The sequence below is a fragment of the Astatotilapia calliptera genome, chromosome 7 (genome assembly GCF_900246225.1).
Source record: "Astatotilapia calliptera chromosome 7, fAstCal1.2, whole genome shotgun sequence".
NCBI lineage: Eukaryota > Metazoa > Chordata > Actinopteri > Cichliformes > Cichlidae > Astatotilapia > Astatotilapia calliptera.
The window spans coordinates 16034227-16048692 of NC_039308.1; the positions used below are offsets into that span (position 1 = coordinate 16034227).

Genomic DNA, 14466 nt, shown 5'->3' on the forward strand with positions numbered 1-14466 from the left:
GTGCGATTGCAGTCATGGCAATTTGATCATGAAACTGACCTCATTGTTAGTCACTGGTGCTATAGTATAGTTTCGGTCATTATGCCAATGTGCTGTTTATAAAGTCAGCTGAGACTGAAGGAGTCGCTCTCCAGTTCAGTGCGTGCGTGACGTTTCTCCCACTGAAAACACTACTTCCAGAAGAACAGAATCAACTTTCTTGGATTTCAACATTTTGTTTTGAAAGGACTGATCGGATGTTCCGTTGATAATAGTGTATGTTTTGACACCGGTGCAGTGAGTGGCCTATTGAGCCCATTCTCTAAATAGGAGTATCTCCCAGGCGGACAGTTGCGGCAGCCTTCTGGCTCGGAATTTTTTTTTTTCATTTTCTGGATTTTTACATCACAGATAAATTCCGGGATGCCTTCAAGTAAAAATCTCCAAGGTAATAAATAAAATGGTTACGGACTGCCATGCCCCCCTTTAGCGGGCATCTGCTTATGTCTGTGGCTAGCTACAGCTTAATGTTAGTCTTTACAATAGAGCATCTCAGGCCGACCGGCTACCGTCCAGGCTAAGCCTGTGTTAGTATTAACCAGCTATTTAATAAAAATAACCTCACTTTCTTTTGTTTGGCAGGTGGAAAAGCCTTCGGGCTGTTAAAAGACCAGCAAAGGCAAAAACTGGAAGAAATAAACCAGGTACGCGTGTTCTCTTTATTTGCCGCGAGCTTCTCTAACGGCACTTCACGGTAATTTGAATTTTAATGAGCTCGCGCACACTTGACTTGGCCTTGGCCTCGTTTTTGAGGATTCGGTGCATTCCCGGGTAACTGTCTCAGGAGTGCGGTGAATTAGAAATCAAAACGCCACTGTCTCGTGTTTTGAAGCTGGCCGTGAACATGCTGTTGATGATGCATTTTTATTGATTTCCCTCCGTCACCAACTGCAGGGTCTGGGGTGCACTTGTTGAATGGTTGCATGCTGTCACACAGCTCCGTGCTAAAGGACCGTGAACGTCTCCCTCTGTCCCGATTATATCAATGTGGGAAACGTTTAAAACGCGTTTCGTGCCGACGGGAAACAGGTGTTACAATGAGCTCTTTGTTTAACACGCTTCGTCAGCCGTAGTTTGACGAGATATCTGTGTAATCTGTTTTCCTCCTCTGCTTTGGATGTCATCAGCTCACTGCTGCGGCAAAATGTACACATATATGTATAAAAATAAAAAAAGGCAGGCCACTTGGAAAGGAGCCAGTGACAGTAATGTATTTGCACAGCAGTCCCAGTTGCCACTACGCACTGCTTGTATTTATTTGTTCATTAGAGAAATGACCCCTGGTTTCTAAGCGGCTCTGTCTAAAAATATCAGTTATTTTGTGATTAAATCCAGGATTTTCTTTTGTACAGTGACATCCATTTAATTCCGCTGTATTATCATGACTGCATCTTGTAGTTCCCGATCTCAAATCTCAGCTTCTGTGTTCTGTATTCTGGCATCACTCTCTATTATTTATTTATTTTTCTTATTAAGGCTCCATTAATGAGGAACTAATAACATGTGCAAGATATGTAAACGTGACAAGGAAATTTTGGCACTATTCTTCTTGTTTTTCATGACCGAAAACAAAATAAAATGACTGTAATTTGCTCATAGATGTAAAGTGTAATCCATATATCTGTATTTCGGTTTAACCGTTCCTTATAGATTTTCACGACTCGTAAAACTGGCCCTCCCTTTGTTTACATAACGTAAATGATTAGCAGGACACTTCTGTGTGGGAAATTGCTGTGTGATTCAGCACAGCTGAGTCAGGCATCCCTGATAAAGGTCCAGTCGTGGTGTTTATCCTCTTTACACTTAATTGCAAGTTCGATAGACACACTGAGGTCAGCACGAAGAACAACGGCACGCTCTATCGTTCTGGCTCTCGCTCTGTCCTGCAAGGATTGTGGATGACTCCCACACGCCATGTTGCATCATTATAATTTTATTACATTAGCTCCCTTCTGGCAGCTTTATACCCTTGCGAGGTGTTCCACTTAATGAACGCGGTGATAAGTGACGACAGTAAAGGGAGTCGTTGGTCTCCAGTTCAAAATTTGGACAGGACACAGTCAGATTTGGTGTGCTGAAAGTTCTGTTTATGTGTGGGGAATTCGCTGGAATCTAACAAGGAAGATGAAAAAGTAGTCCCAGTTTCATTAAACTTGTAAAACCTGTATTTTATGACCAGCTTCACTTTTGTTTTACCCCCTTCCTCTTTCTCAGGAGTACCTGGAAGACCAGAAATACAGTGATGAAGAAGACCTGGCTGAAAAGTTGGAAGGTTTCAAAAGTAAGAAAATCCAGCCCTTCCTTCAGCTGATGGCTATCTGCGGTGGTGTGGCTGGGGGTTTTTCCTGGCTTTTGTCTTAGCTTAAATATTTTTTTACTTGGCAGGCAATATACACACACACACACACAATCCTTTAGTCTTCAGCATTTTGTTTTTCTCTGTGGGAAAGACAGAATGCTGTGATTTCTAAAACATTTGTAAGGCCAAGTCCTTAGTGGCCTGGTAGGAATGTGCCGGGGCGTGACTCTGCTTGTTGTTGCAATATTCGGAGCTTTCCTGGGTAAACTCCTAGCTCCTGGGAACAGGAGTAAAAACATTGATACTTGCTGAATACAGGAATAAAGGTTGCACAATTTAGAAAAGAACTCCTTCCCCATTCCACAGATATTGCGTTTACATTTAAGGCATGTAGATTTTTTTTTTCTTTTTACAGTCGGTGTGAGTTTTTTAATCGGTTTCACATCAGACCAAAAACGCAGTTTATTGTAAAAAAACAGCGTAAGTATTGCAATGAAGAAGAAAAAATGCTCCAGTGTCCTACTTACATTGCATGCTTGCTGGAGGAAATGGAGCAGTAATATATAAACAGAAATGGGACCAAGCACCAGGGTCCTGGGAGGTTTGCTGGGTCGTCGTCCCCCCCCCCCCCCCCCGTCTTTTCCACATTGTCCCAGAGGCTTAAAGGTCACACTACTTTTAACTACCAGTCAGATCGACTCATTGCAACCCAGCACATGGAACAAAAAAAACCAAGATAAAATGTAGTCCTATTTTATTTTAACACTTCCATAAAACCCAATGCAGGTTTGGGGTTTTTTTTTTTTTAATTAATTTTGCATATTCAGGTGACTCTATATTGAAGTTTTCATTGATTTGTTTGGTTTTTGGACACTTGTTACTACTTTCATGGCTGAATGTAGTTATTCCTATCAGTTAGTCACTAGATTAAATTAATCAGCCACAGGGTACTCAGGCTGCTGGCCTTATTAACATAAATGAAATCTAAAAAACATGAAAATATAGTGTGTGAAACATATTAAATCACATTAACAAAGTTACTTTACAGAAATAACAGTTTTGGAGCTGACCAATATAAGCTTTCCAATATTAATATGATTTTTTAAAATAGAGCTGTTTCAGCTGGTGATTTCAGCACTCTAACTAATGAGCAATAACACTAATAAGCCTCATGTTCTGAGCAATTACAACTGTGAATTTTTTTTTTTCAGTTTTAATGAAAAATTAAGTTTTACACCCAGATTTTGGATGGGGGACAATTTTTAGACCAAATATATCAAAGTATTGATTCTATTATTCTCACACTCTAAGGCTACGTTCGCTCTGCAGGCAAAAGTGCATCAAATCTGACTTTTTGGACACTATGCGACCTATATCCGATCATAGTATGACAGTGTGAACAGCACAAATCCGATACTTTCAAATCCGATCTGGGTCACTTTCGTATGTGGTACTGAATCCGATACATATCTGATGTTTTAGAAAGCGACTGTTGTGTGAATGGTCATGTCGCATTAAATACGTCTTTTTCGTCACTGACACAAGACAGACGCCTATTATCAGCGCCAGAGAAGCGCCCGACGACATCGTGATCGCTTCCTGGCCATCCAGTGTAGATGTTAGTGAAACTGTTTGGAAGACAACATTGGAGAAATGTGAACATTTTATTTGTACTGTTTAATCTGCAGATTCTGACAGAAATCTGCAGCTATCCTTTGAAGCACTGCTCCTCTCTAAAACAGCAATAAGGATCATTATTAGGTCATATTTAAATAACAAAAAAACTTCAAGCAAAATTGGAAAATGTAAAGTCCGAAACAGGTCTTTATATTAAGGGCCATCAAACAATACTGTTTGGTCTGAGTCTAAACAGAGGTGTGTGTGTGTGTGTGTGTGTGTGTGTGTGTGTGTGTGTGTGTGTGTGTGTGTGTGTGTGTGTGTGTGTGTGTGTGTGTGTGTGTGTGTGTGTGTGTGTGTGTGTGTGTGTGTGTGTGTGTGTGTGTGTGTGTGTGAGAGAGAGAGAGAGAGAGAGATGTCTTCTTTTGCGCATGCAGGCCGCTTTAGGGCCGTGAACGGTTCACATTAGAGCGCGTTTGCTGTCACATTTTATTTGTAGTGTGAACAACCAAACAAAAAAATCGGATTTGATCAAAAAATCGGAATTGAGCATTAAGACCTGCAGTGTGAACGGAGCCTTAGTCTCAAGCATTGTACATACATAAATTGTACTCATCGGTACAGATCTTTTCTCCTTCTAACAGCAGCAGTTATCCAACAAATGAGTATTTGGTCAAATGAGACTGTGTTAACAAACCAGTCCACTAATCAACCTGGAGAGTACAGCCCTAGCTACTTCAGCCCAAGGGATTCACCGATGCAACTCCTGCCATGTCCAATACATACCAGTATCGGTGTCGAATCATCAGTACACACATTCATACCCAAGCACCCTGTCTAACATTTGTGAACGCACTGCTGTGGAGAAGTGTCCAGGGAAACTCTGAGTTCAGTATCTTGAAGACTGGAGTAGCTAAGGAATCAGTCCATCAGTCATACCATCTCTACCCCCTGAACCACTGCTGCCCAAAATGAAGCGCAAAGAGGACAGAACGCATCAACCTGTGTCTGAGTTTTTCAGTCCCATTAACTCGATTACAGTTAAAAAGTTTAAATAAAACAAACTTCTGCAACCACAAATTCTAAAAAAGTGTAAAGTGTGCGTGTTAGTCCCCCCTGTTAGCTTGCCTGGTAATTGTGGCCACTTGGCAAAGTAAACACAGACTAATCTGGGACTAAAATGAAAAGATGGTGCTGATAATCAACTACCGATTGAGCTAAAGTATGTAGCCTGCATTTGCTCAGAATTAGTGCGCGCGCGCACACACACACACACACAGACACACACACAGACACAAACTAGCACTGTACCTTTGCTTAGAGTTCCACAGGTTGTTTTTGTTTCTCATCACTCTCAGACAAACCAAAAAGAAAACTGAAGTTGTGTTTTGGGGGGGGGGGCTGTTTTTATTTTGACTAAACAGAAGCTAATTGACAGTGGCCTCTGCCCTGGGGGTTAGGGTCTTTTAAAGTGATGGGAAATCCTTGTGTTTATCTGTTGGCCAAAGTGGCAGAGGAAGTCAGTGCGGTCACCGTCCATTGCAGCTATTTTATCAGCAAGTCACCCTCCTTTTTTAAAAATGGAAAATCCCTTTTGATGAGCTGACTAAGTGGGTGGTAGACAAACAACTTTGTCTAAATCAAACTTACACTTCAGACCTCCTTATGAATGTCAGAGAAAAGTAAAAAATAAAGTATATTTAAGGCTTTCTTGAGAATTTGATGCCATTTATTTTCTAGCATCACTTGCCAAAAGAATTTGGGTCTGGAGGAGCAACTGAAGACTTGAGTTTTGTGCAGTTGAGCCGTTTTCTGTGGCTGCAGATGATCAACAGGCTGCGCTACGACAAGTGGCCCACTCAAAAACTGCTGTGTGTGTGCGCATGTGTGTGCGGAGGCCCACTCCTCAGAGTTTACGAACAGGGTCGGCATTGTCCCGTCCCACTCCCCACGGGTTCGCTCAGTTAACACAGTACCCTCTCTCTGTCCCTCCCAACACACACACACAGAGCTCCCATTGTGGTACAGAAATAGCAAGTGTAATCTGACTAAAGTGCTCTTCCAGGGAAAAGGGAACAGAAAAATCTAGGCAGAAGCGGAAAAATGTCCGCTTCCGAAGAAGCAGTCACTTCATTGACATGTTTATGTTGTGCTTTTATAAGTGAATGCAAATCCAGTGGTTAGTAATTACTATTTATTCTTAAGCCTGTCTGTGGTTAAAACCACTTAGATTAGACGATATACCAAGAGTAATCTTTAGGCCAATTCCATTTCATTCCATCCCAGTTTAGAAATGAAAGCTTTAAAAAAAAAAGCAACCGACTTTTTCAATTCCATGTTTTAAAATGTGTGAATTGTTTTCTTTTGGTGTGATACAGCAAAGTGATTTTTTTTTTTCAATAGGAAGAAAAGAAAAGAAATGTCTGATTTATCAGTGATGAAAGTCATGACTTGTTTTAGTCCTAGATGAGATTTTCATGCTCCCGTTAGAGCTGCGGCTGGAGGCGTTATGTTTTCAGGCTATCCCTCCATCTGTCCCGTTCTCACAATTGTGATATCTCCTGAGGAATTTCAGATTTGACCCAATAGTTCACTTAGACTCGAGAAAAACCAATGAAATTTCAATTCAACATTTTATATTCAAAGAGGTCACAGGTCAGCTACCTCGTGATGTCACAATGTTGCCAAAACCATCAACTCTTCAGATCATTATTCACCATCATAGCTGCAGAGATTGTGTCCCTAACTGACGTTTAGAAGGATACTAAATTGATGATACTAGATTTATTTCTCCTAAAGTTTTCACTGCATCTATTATAAGAGTTTCCCTCCAAGTATTAATGGTAAATGTTGTTCTATGCTAATTTAAAAAAAAAAAAATTGTAACATTTGGTCACATACATCCAAGTTATTCTATCGCATAAATAACAAGGGTTTTTTTTCTTTAGCTGAAACCACGAATGAGGAGTTGTTAAGGGAGTGTTTTCAACAATGACAATGTGTTAGTGTCTCGAATGTTCAGTAATTACAACTTTTGTTTCTTTATAGTGAAATGAGTATAGAGCAGGGGTGGGCAATCTCAGTCCACGAGGGCCGGTGTCCCTGCAGGTTTTAGATGTGTCCTCGAACCAACACAGCTGATTTAAATGGCTAAATTAGCTCCTCAACAACATGTCCTGAAGTTCTCCAGAGGCCTGGTAACGAACTAATCATGTGATTCAGGTGTGCTGACCCAAGGTGAGATCTAAAACCTGCAGGGACACCGGCCCTCGTGGGCTGAGATTGTTCACAGCCCATGAACTGTCTGTATGCTGCTGTGCTTGGCGATTTTGGGCCCAAACATCTTTCTTTTCACTCTGTTTAAACTTGAAGTACTGTTTTAACTTCCTGACCTTCTGACTCTTAATCTGGCTGCCACGGCTCCCTGCAGCTGCCAGATTGCTTGCTTCCTGCTCAGAGATGTGGGAGAACACACACAAAAACCCACCTGTCCTTATCAGCTGTTTGTGTCTTTGCTAGGTCAGCTGTCAGCACAGTGTAAGATGTTGAGATCAGTGGGCAGAGTGTGCTAACTGTTTTGCTGACATGTAATATGCTCTCTGGAGGTTGGTGCTTGTTAGTGTTGTACTGCGAGGTGTGTATGTGTGTGGGGGATGGTGAATGAACTACCACTGTTGGTAATAATCTCCTGTGCTTGTTTTGCAGATAAATATGCTGAGTTTGACCTGAACGACCAAGGAGAGATTGGTGAGTAAAAAAAACAACCCAGATAACAACTGTCGCTCAAGCCCATGTTGACATGAGACAACAGTAATTAATACTGTGTGTGTGTTGTCTGCCCCCAGTGGGCGCAGGATTTAAACAGGCTCATGTTACTTTGCTGTGTGCTGCATGGGAAGTGAGACTGTTCTGTCCATTGTTGTGGAAGGTTTTGAAACAGGTGTGGGGCCAACTGTAGTGTCAGGATCTGTTTGCGGTTCCTAAAACAAGCTCCTGTATGTCCTATAAAACTTCCCCAGTCAGCAAAATATCTCTGAATATTAGCCCCTATTCAGTTTTCTGGTCTCTGCACAATTAATATTGGTTTTCCATAATTTTGCACAGATATCTTTGTGATTCAGAAGCACTTTTACCAAATCATTACAATGTATTTTAAACTCATTCCAGCTGAAATAAATGGTATTTCTGTCAGAAGCAGACATTATAAAACTGTTAGACAGAAACGATCTCTGTGTGATAAATGCTTGAAACTTTCTGTGTAAATTTAGTCAAGTCTATTGTAGGTGTTGATGTAATTTAGCGTTTTTGAAAGTTTTTTTTCTTTTCTTCATATTATTGTGGAAAAGAAAGACTTGTACATAAATAGGAAAGCAATTCACCTTTTTCTGCTAATCGTGGATCCATTTGTCAACTCCACTTTGTCTCAGATCTGATGGGTCTCAAGCGGATGATGGAGAAACTGGGAGTGCCCAAGACCCACTTGGAGTTGAAAAAAATGATCGTGGAGGTGACAGGCGGCAGCAGCAACACCATTAACTACAGGGACTTTGTCAAGATGATGCTTGGCAAGCGCTCAGCTGTGCTCAAATTGTAAGTAAACCCCCTTTTAGTGTGTGTGCATGTGTGTTTGGGGTTGTTTTTGTTTTTAACAGTGATATTTTGTTTAATGTACGACTGTGTGCTGGTTCATTGCTTGTGTTCACATGTCTAATAGGGAGGATATGAACTGTGTGCTGTGTCAGCCAATTGCTTCCTTAAACAGCAGGGGGTTCAGGGATGACAAGGGATGATGTCAAAGCCCACATGCTGCATTGGCTGCTAATCAGCATGATAACAAAACCCATCTCGGTAGCCTATCCATAGTCAGCTCATCCCTCTCTGTAGTGGGGATCCTAATCTTAGGGTACTGAGAATAGGCTGATTAACCACTTATGGTTGCATAGGCCTGACAAAGCCACCAAAATTTACCATACTGTGTCATTAAAATGTACCCTTTACAATAGAAATGGTGTCTATAGAATATGTAATAACTTTTTCATGCTCCCCAGGGGATAAAGTGGTGCACCTGTTTTTAAATGTGTTAATGTAGCCAGTGTAAGCCTTTTAAAGCAGCCTTGCACTAGGTCAACCTACAGGAGCTAGAGCCTGTAATGGCTGCTGCGTGTCAGCTCTGCTGGACTAAGCTGGCTGGACCCTTTAGCAGACAAATCTTATAATCCTGAAAAACAGCAAGCAGAGAAAATGCATAGCATTTCCTCCTCACTTTTGAACAACACTCAAATGTTGTTCAAAAGTGTATCCCATAATCCCACAGCTGCTATTTATAAACATTTAAATCCCTTCCTGCTTCTCTTGTCTGCTTGCTGATAATCTAGTAACACTGTTGTTGCATCCAGAAATAACATTTATCATTATCAGTATTTGGTTACACTTTCTAATATATGTAATACATGCATATCATATTTCTTGTTCTACAGAAAAATGAAATAATTATCTGTATGGTTAACTACTAACTAGGGGTGCAACAATACTCGTATCGATATTGAACTGTTCGATATATCGGTTCCGTACGCATATGTATCGAACAATACAAAATGTTTTATTTTATCAACTTTTCTTCTGACGATGCTGTCTGTGTTGAGCGCTCAGTGGATCTGCGTTTGACTACTCCGCCTAGGCTGCACTGTCGAGTGCAGATCCACTGCGCGCAGCGCAAGCTAGCAAGACAGAAGCTAAGCTCGTTGCAACATGGCAACTTCCTCAATGTCACTAATGTCATTTTAACAAAATTAATGCTGACAGCACTAGTGGGAACACAACGAATATGACTGCACATTTACGCTGACATCATCCTAGTGCAAAGACAAGTGGAAGCACACAAAACAACAAACTTCACCCGAGTCATTTAGACAGCTGTTGGCACACGATTCTCCTTATGGGACCTGATGTTTAATATGCTGCTGAGACTATACCTCAGAAGGAGCGTATAGTATAGCTTTTATTTCATGTGGGTTTTTTGTTTTTTTTGGGGGGGGGGGTCTCGAGAGGATATGAGAGGGAGAAGCTGAGGCCACGGAACAGCTTTAGACTGATGTTATTCAAAGCATTTGGCAGGACAATAATTGATTTTGGTTGTAATTAGAGGGCAATGAATGACACCAAGCTCCGCAACTGGGCTAAGTTAGTGTTAGTGCAGTGCACAAGTACAAAAGAAGACACAGTCATAATTTGTTAGACCAAGATTTTGATTGACAAATGAGCCGTGTAGGGATTTGTTAAAGGTCTTGCAGGAGAGCAGCAAAGGAAACCTTGCTCTTTGAAGAGATAAGTGTAATGGAGTCTTTATCAGATAATAAAGTCACACTGATTAAACAACACACATAGATGCCATAACATTAAACAGTCCAATGTTATTGCAGCTGGTCTGGCTGCACAGGCATCAAAGTCCACGTGAGTCGCTCCCTTTAAAACTATTGGCCATCTGCTATTAAGATGCCAGAATTCCCACCTCAACCCCTTTTAAAATATGCTTGCACTTTGGGTAAAATACAGATGTGTGCTCATCTCTGTAAAAATCACAAATCCTTATGCTGACAGAACATGGTCACAATGGTCATGAAAACTCTTCAGTTCAAACATTACATTGATGAATATTAGTGGTGACGGGTAGAATGGCAGACAAGTCCTAAGTGTGAAGAAAAATGAGTGAGAGTAGTGGTCAGAGGAATGTGCCAGAGTTTGAGTTGCTGAGTGCCTGTTTCGTCACTGGGATCATTACTCCTTATGAGCTTACTGGAGCTTTGCAGAGTTTTCCAAAAAAGGAAGTTAAAGGCAGGCATTTGCTCTGAATAGCTCTTGTCAGATCACTCACTGTGCTGTGTCCAGTCTGAACCACTGTTGCCTTCGGTCCTTTTGTGGTTTCCTTTCATTCCATTCCTTTCACTTATTGCTCAGCTGCTTCTTGCCTGACTGCTACATCCTGTGTCTACTGTCAGTCTTTTAAATTTACATCTAAATTAATATTTTACAGTCTTTATGCCTCTCTCCGTGGTGCTGAAGGGAACATGCCAAGGCACTTTATTAGGATCTTGCTAGTACTGTTTTGCCTTGAGAATTGTCCTAATTCTCCATTTCACAGATTCAGCAAGGTGCAGAATAATTCCTGAGATTTAGCTCCATATTGACATGATAGCATCACGTAGTTGTGGCAGATTTGCCAGTTGCACATCTTTGGTGTGACTCTTATTTTACTACATTCCAATGCTCTATTAGATTGAGATCTGGTGATTTTGGTGGTCACATTGAACTTGCTGTCATGTTCAAAAACCCAGTTTAATATGATTTGAGCTTTGACATGACAGATTATCTTGTCTTCTGAAGATGTGTGGTCATAAAGGGATGGAGTTGGTCAGCAACAATACTGTGGTGTTTTAAAAGATGCTCAGGTGGTGCTAATTGGTCCAAAGGTTGTGATGAACACGTTTCCCACACCTTTACAGCACTAGCCTAAACTGTTGATACAGGGTAGAGCTATGCTTTTACGGGCAAATGTTGCAGAAACCAACAGACCAGGCAGCATTTATCCAAACTTCTGTCCGGTTTTGGTGAGTCTGTGTCAATTGTTGCCTCATTTTCCAGTTCTTAGCTGACAGGAGTGGTCTTCTGATGCTGTAGCACAGCTGGTTCAAGGTTTGCCCTGTTGTGCATTCAGGGATGTTCTTTATTATTCTTTGTTAAAGTGGTTATTCATGTTGCTCTGGGCTTCCTATCAGCTTAAAGCAATCTGGCCATATTCCTCTTATATTAACAACAGATTTTAATCAACATTTATTGGATATTTTCTTTCAGTCCATTCTTTGTAAATCCTACAACTGGTTGTGTGGGAAAATCCCAGTAGATCAGCCTTTAAAAGTGAAATACCCAGACCAGCAACAACCTGTCATGTTCACACTCTCCTAAATCACCTTTGTTCCCCTTCTGAGGCTGGGTTTGAACTTCAGATAGCCATGTTCATCATATTTACATGCGTAATTGCATTGAGCTGCAATTACGCATGGTGACAATGATGTAAATACTGCTCTGCTGGTCCTGTGATGGACCTATAGAGGGTGCAACTTCCCTGCTGGGATACGCTCAAATTAACATTAAATGGAGATCTTGTGTTAACTGCCCATGACTCATCTCTCTCCACAGAGTTTTGGTTTTTGAAGACAAAGCCAATGGCTCTCCCTGCAAGCCGGCCGGACCCCCTCCAAAGCGGGACATCGCTAGCCTTCCTTAAGTGTCAGGCCTCCATGCTGCTAAAGGAGCTGAGGGACCATCAATAGCTATGTGGAATAATGTGGAGTGTCGTGTTCATGTGGGACCAGTGATCAAGAACGTCATTTTGTGAATATATGTGTGTGAGTTTTCTGTTTGAAAGACTGAGCCCAAAACTCACTAAAATTGTTTGACTGTGAATATTTTATTCCTCTTTTTTCCCTCCTTTAATTAAAATGTAGCAGTGATAATAGTAACTTGTAATCAGCTTGATAAATTACATTTTGTAGTGTGTTTCATGGTTGCATTTTAAGGGAAGACTTAAAATTCTCCAGAGGTCTCTTTTGCTTCCACGGTCTGTTTCTTTTTTTTCTTTTTGACACATTGATTTTAATGATTTAGAGCACTATGCTTTTGGAAAAGCACAAGGAAAATGAACAGTTTATTCCAACACATTTTTGCACTCTTCTTAGCACTCTTTCATGCATTCCTGCCAGGCTTATCTTGGTCAACATCTTCGCTTCAGATCAGATGCCAGAGATTTCAAGCCCTACCCACTTCCTCTGGGTCTAAAGCCCCTTTTGAGTCAAAGTACTGATCTGGAATGAGTAACCAAGTTATCATTCCCACTTTATGATATATAAAAAAAAAACAACACACTGGTGTACATGTGTGTACTTGCTGTACTTTGTGAGTCACAATGTTAGTAAAAGGATAAGGCATGTTGTTGACTTTCAGTGTCCTTGTGTGGCTTGAAAAGCAGTAAGTATGACTCTATTTAGAACCGCTAGTCTAAGTTTGACATACAGGCACGCAAGCAGAACAGATGTACATATTATACTACACATCGTACAATCATATTATTTCCAAGTGCCTCAAAATGCAGATACTGTAGAGCTTACACAGTTTGGAGGAGGGAGTGCACACTAGTGTTCAGTTCAAGCAGTCCTTTTAGTGTATGAATTCAAGAAAACCGTGAGATGCTATCATTTAGTGTTTGGTGAGAGTTTTAATGATGTTTGTTGAAGTGTCTGATGTATTTTTGTTACTGGTTTCCACAATATTCTGAGTGAGTGAGGTTCACATATGGTGGATTTATTTTTTCTGTTCTTTTTTTTTCTTCCCCCTTTTCTAACCATTATTTGTATGCCACTGAAAAAATGTAACCTGATATTTGGTTATTTGTCTTTGTCGAATTGTCTTCCTCATTGTTCCATAAGCCAGCCATTTATCTCTAACATGGTTTCTTCTCCTACATGTTAAGTAATTTATGACTGTGTTTGTCTCCCCAGTATAAATGTTCTTTTAACAAACAGTATTTACTGTGAAATTGGTACTTTGACACATAACATGTTTTAACACCATTATGATACTTTGTCTTTCGTCTGGTGGTTATTTTACATATTTAGTGTTGTTAAGATACACATTGTTTTGCCGACGCCAAAGCAATTAAAAGTCTTCTTACACTGGGCACAAGTGTTGAGTTGTTCACTGTGGAAAAACTTGTCTTAAACTGGTAAGATTTTAGGGTTAGCAAGTTTCAGATGGTTAGTTTTGTAAGTATTTGAACAGTGATATAGTTTTTGTAACTTGGCCTTTGTACAGGAGCCCAGTGGATTCTTAAATCAAAGGAAGTGATTTAAGTGCTGACTTCTTGCTTTAATAAAAATGGTTCAAAAGTATTGCATTAACCACTTTTACATCTGAATCATAGCACATCATTTGTCAGAAAGTGGAGGCACGTTATGCATGTATGGCTGTAGGTGTAACTAGAGTTTCCTGATGATGTGAATGCTGATAAAAACCAGCAAGATGAAACCTGAAGTGTATCGGGCTATAACACCTGCTCAGATTCAGCCAAATGTTGCGAAGCAGATCAGAAAGCAACGCTTGTTTCTCATCACCAAGAAATTAGATATTCAGGGGTCAAGTCAGCCCAACATATGCTTGCTTTTCATTTACTGAAATAAAACAGAAGGCAGAGGAGACCCCCAAAGGAGCAGAAACTGAAGGTGTAACATATCAAGAGAGGAAGCCATCATTTAAGTATGTCAGTGGTTTCAAGGCCATAAGCAATAATTGACTGCAAAAGTGAGTCAGGCAGAGGCCCTGGTAGTACTTTCTCCAGCTATTAAGGTTTGGCTTTTGGGACACGTCTTCTGAATCTGAGCTAGTTGAGATCGAGAGACACCTAGTCGCCTCACCTCAATGCATGGCTTGGATTCTCATGGAGAGAGGCTGGACTCCAACCT

The 14466-nt window shown here is 40.7% G+C and overlaps 1 protein-coding gene across 2 annotated transcripts; it reads left to right on the forward strand.

Moving 5' to 3' along the window:
• The first annotated feature begins 257 nt into the window (after positions 1-257).
• aif1l (allograft inflammatory factor 1-like) lies at positions 258-13685 on the forward strand. Of its 2 annotated transcripts, XM_026173380.1 has the most exons (6): positions 258-427; positions 622-683; positions 2254-2320; positions 7661-7702; positions 8383-8545; positions 12149-13685. In XM_026173380.1, exons 1-6 carry the CDS (start codon positions 403-405, stop codon positions 12234-12236), a joined length of 447 nt encoding a protein of 148 aa, XP_026029165.1. In that variant the 5' UTR covers positions 258-402; the 3' UTR covers positions 12237-13685. The 2 variants fall into 2 exon arrangements, with proteins under 2 accessions (XP_026029165.1, XP_026029167.1); XM_026173382.1 differs by lacking the exons at positions 258-427; positions 622-683; positions 2254-2320 and adding an exon at positions 7239-7560.
• The last annotated feature ends 781 nt before the right edge of the window (positions 13686-14466 follow it).

Excerpts from the sequence above, each read along its gene's own strand:
- aif1l (XM_026173380.1), top strand. The coding sequence starts at position 403 with ATGCCTTCAAGTAAAAATCTCCAAG. Across the intron at positions 428-621 it reads TTCAAGTAAAAATCTCCAAG|GTGGAAAAGCCTTCGGGCTG; the intron begins GTAATAAATAAA and ends TTTGTTTGGCAG. Across the intron at positions 8,546-12,148 it reads CGCTCAGCTGTGCTCAAATT|AGTTTTGGTTTTTGAAGACA; the intron begins GTAAGTAAACCC and ends CTCTCTCCACAG.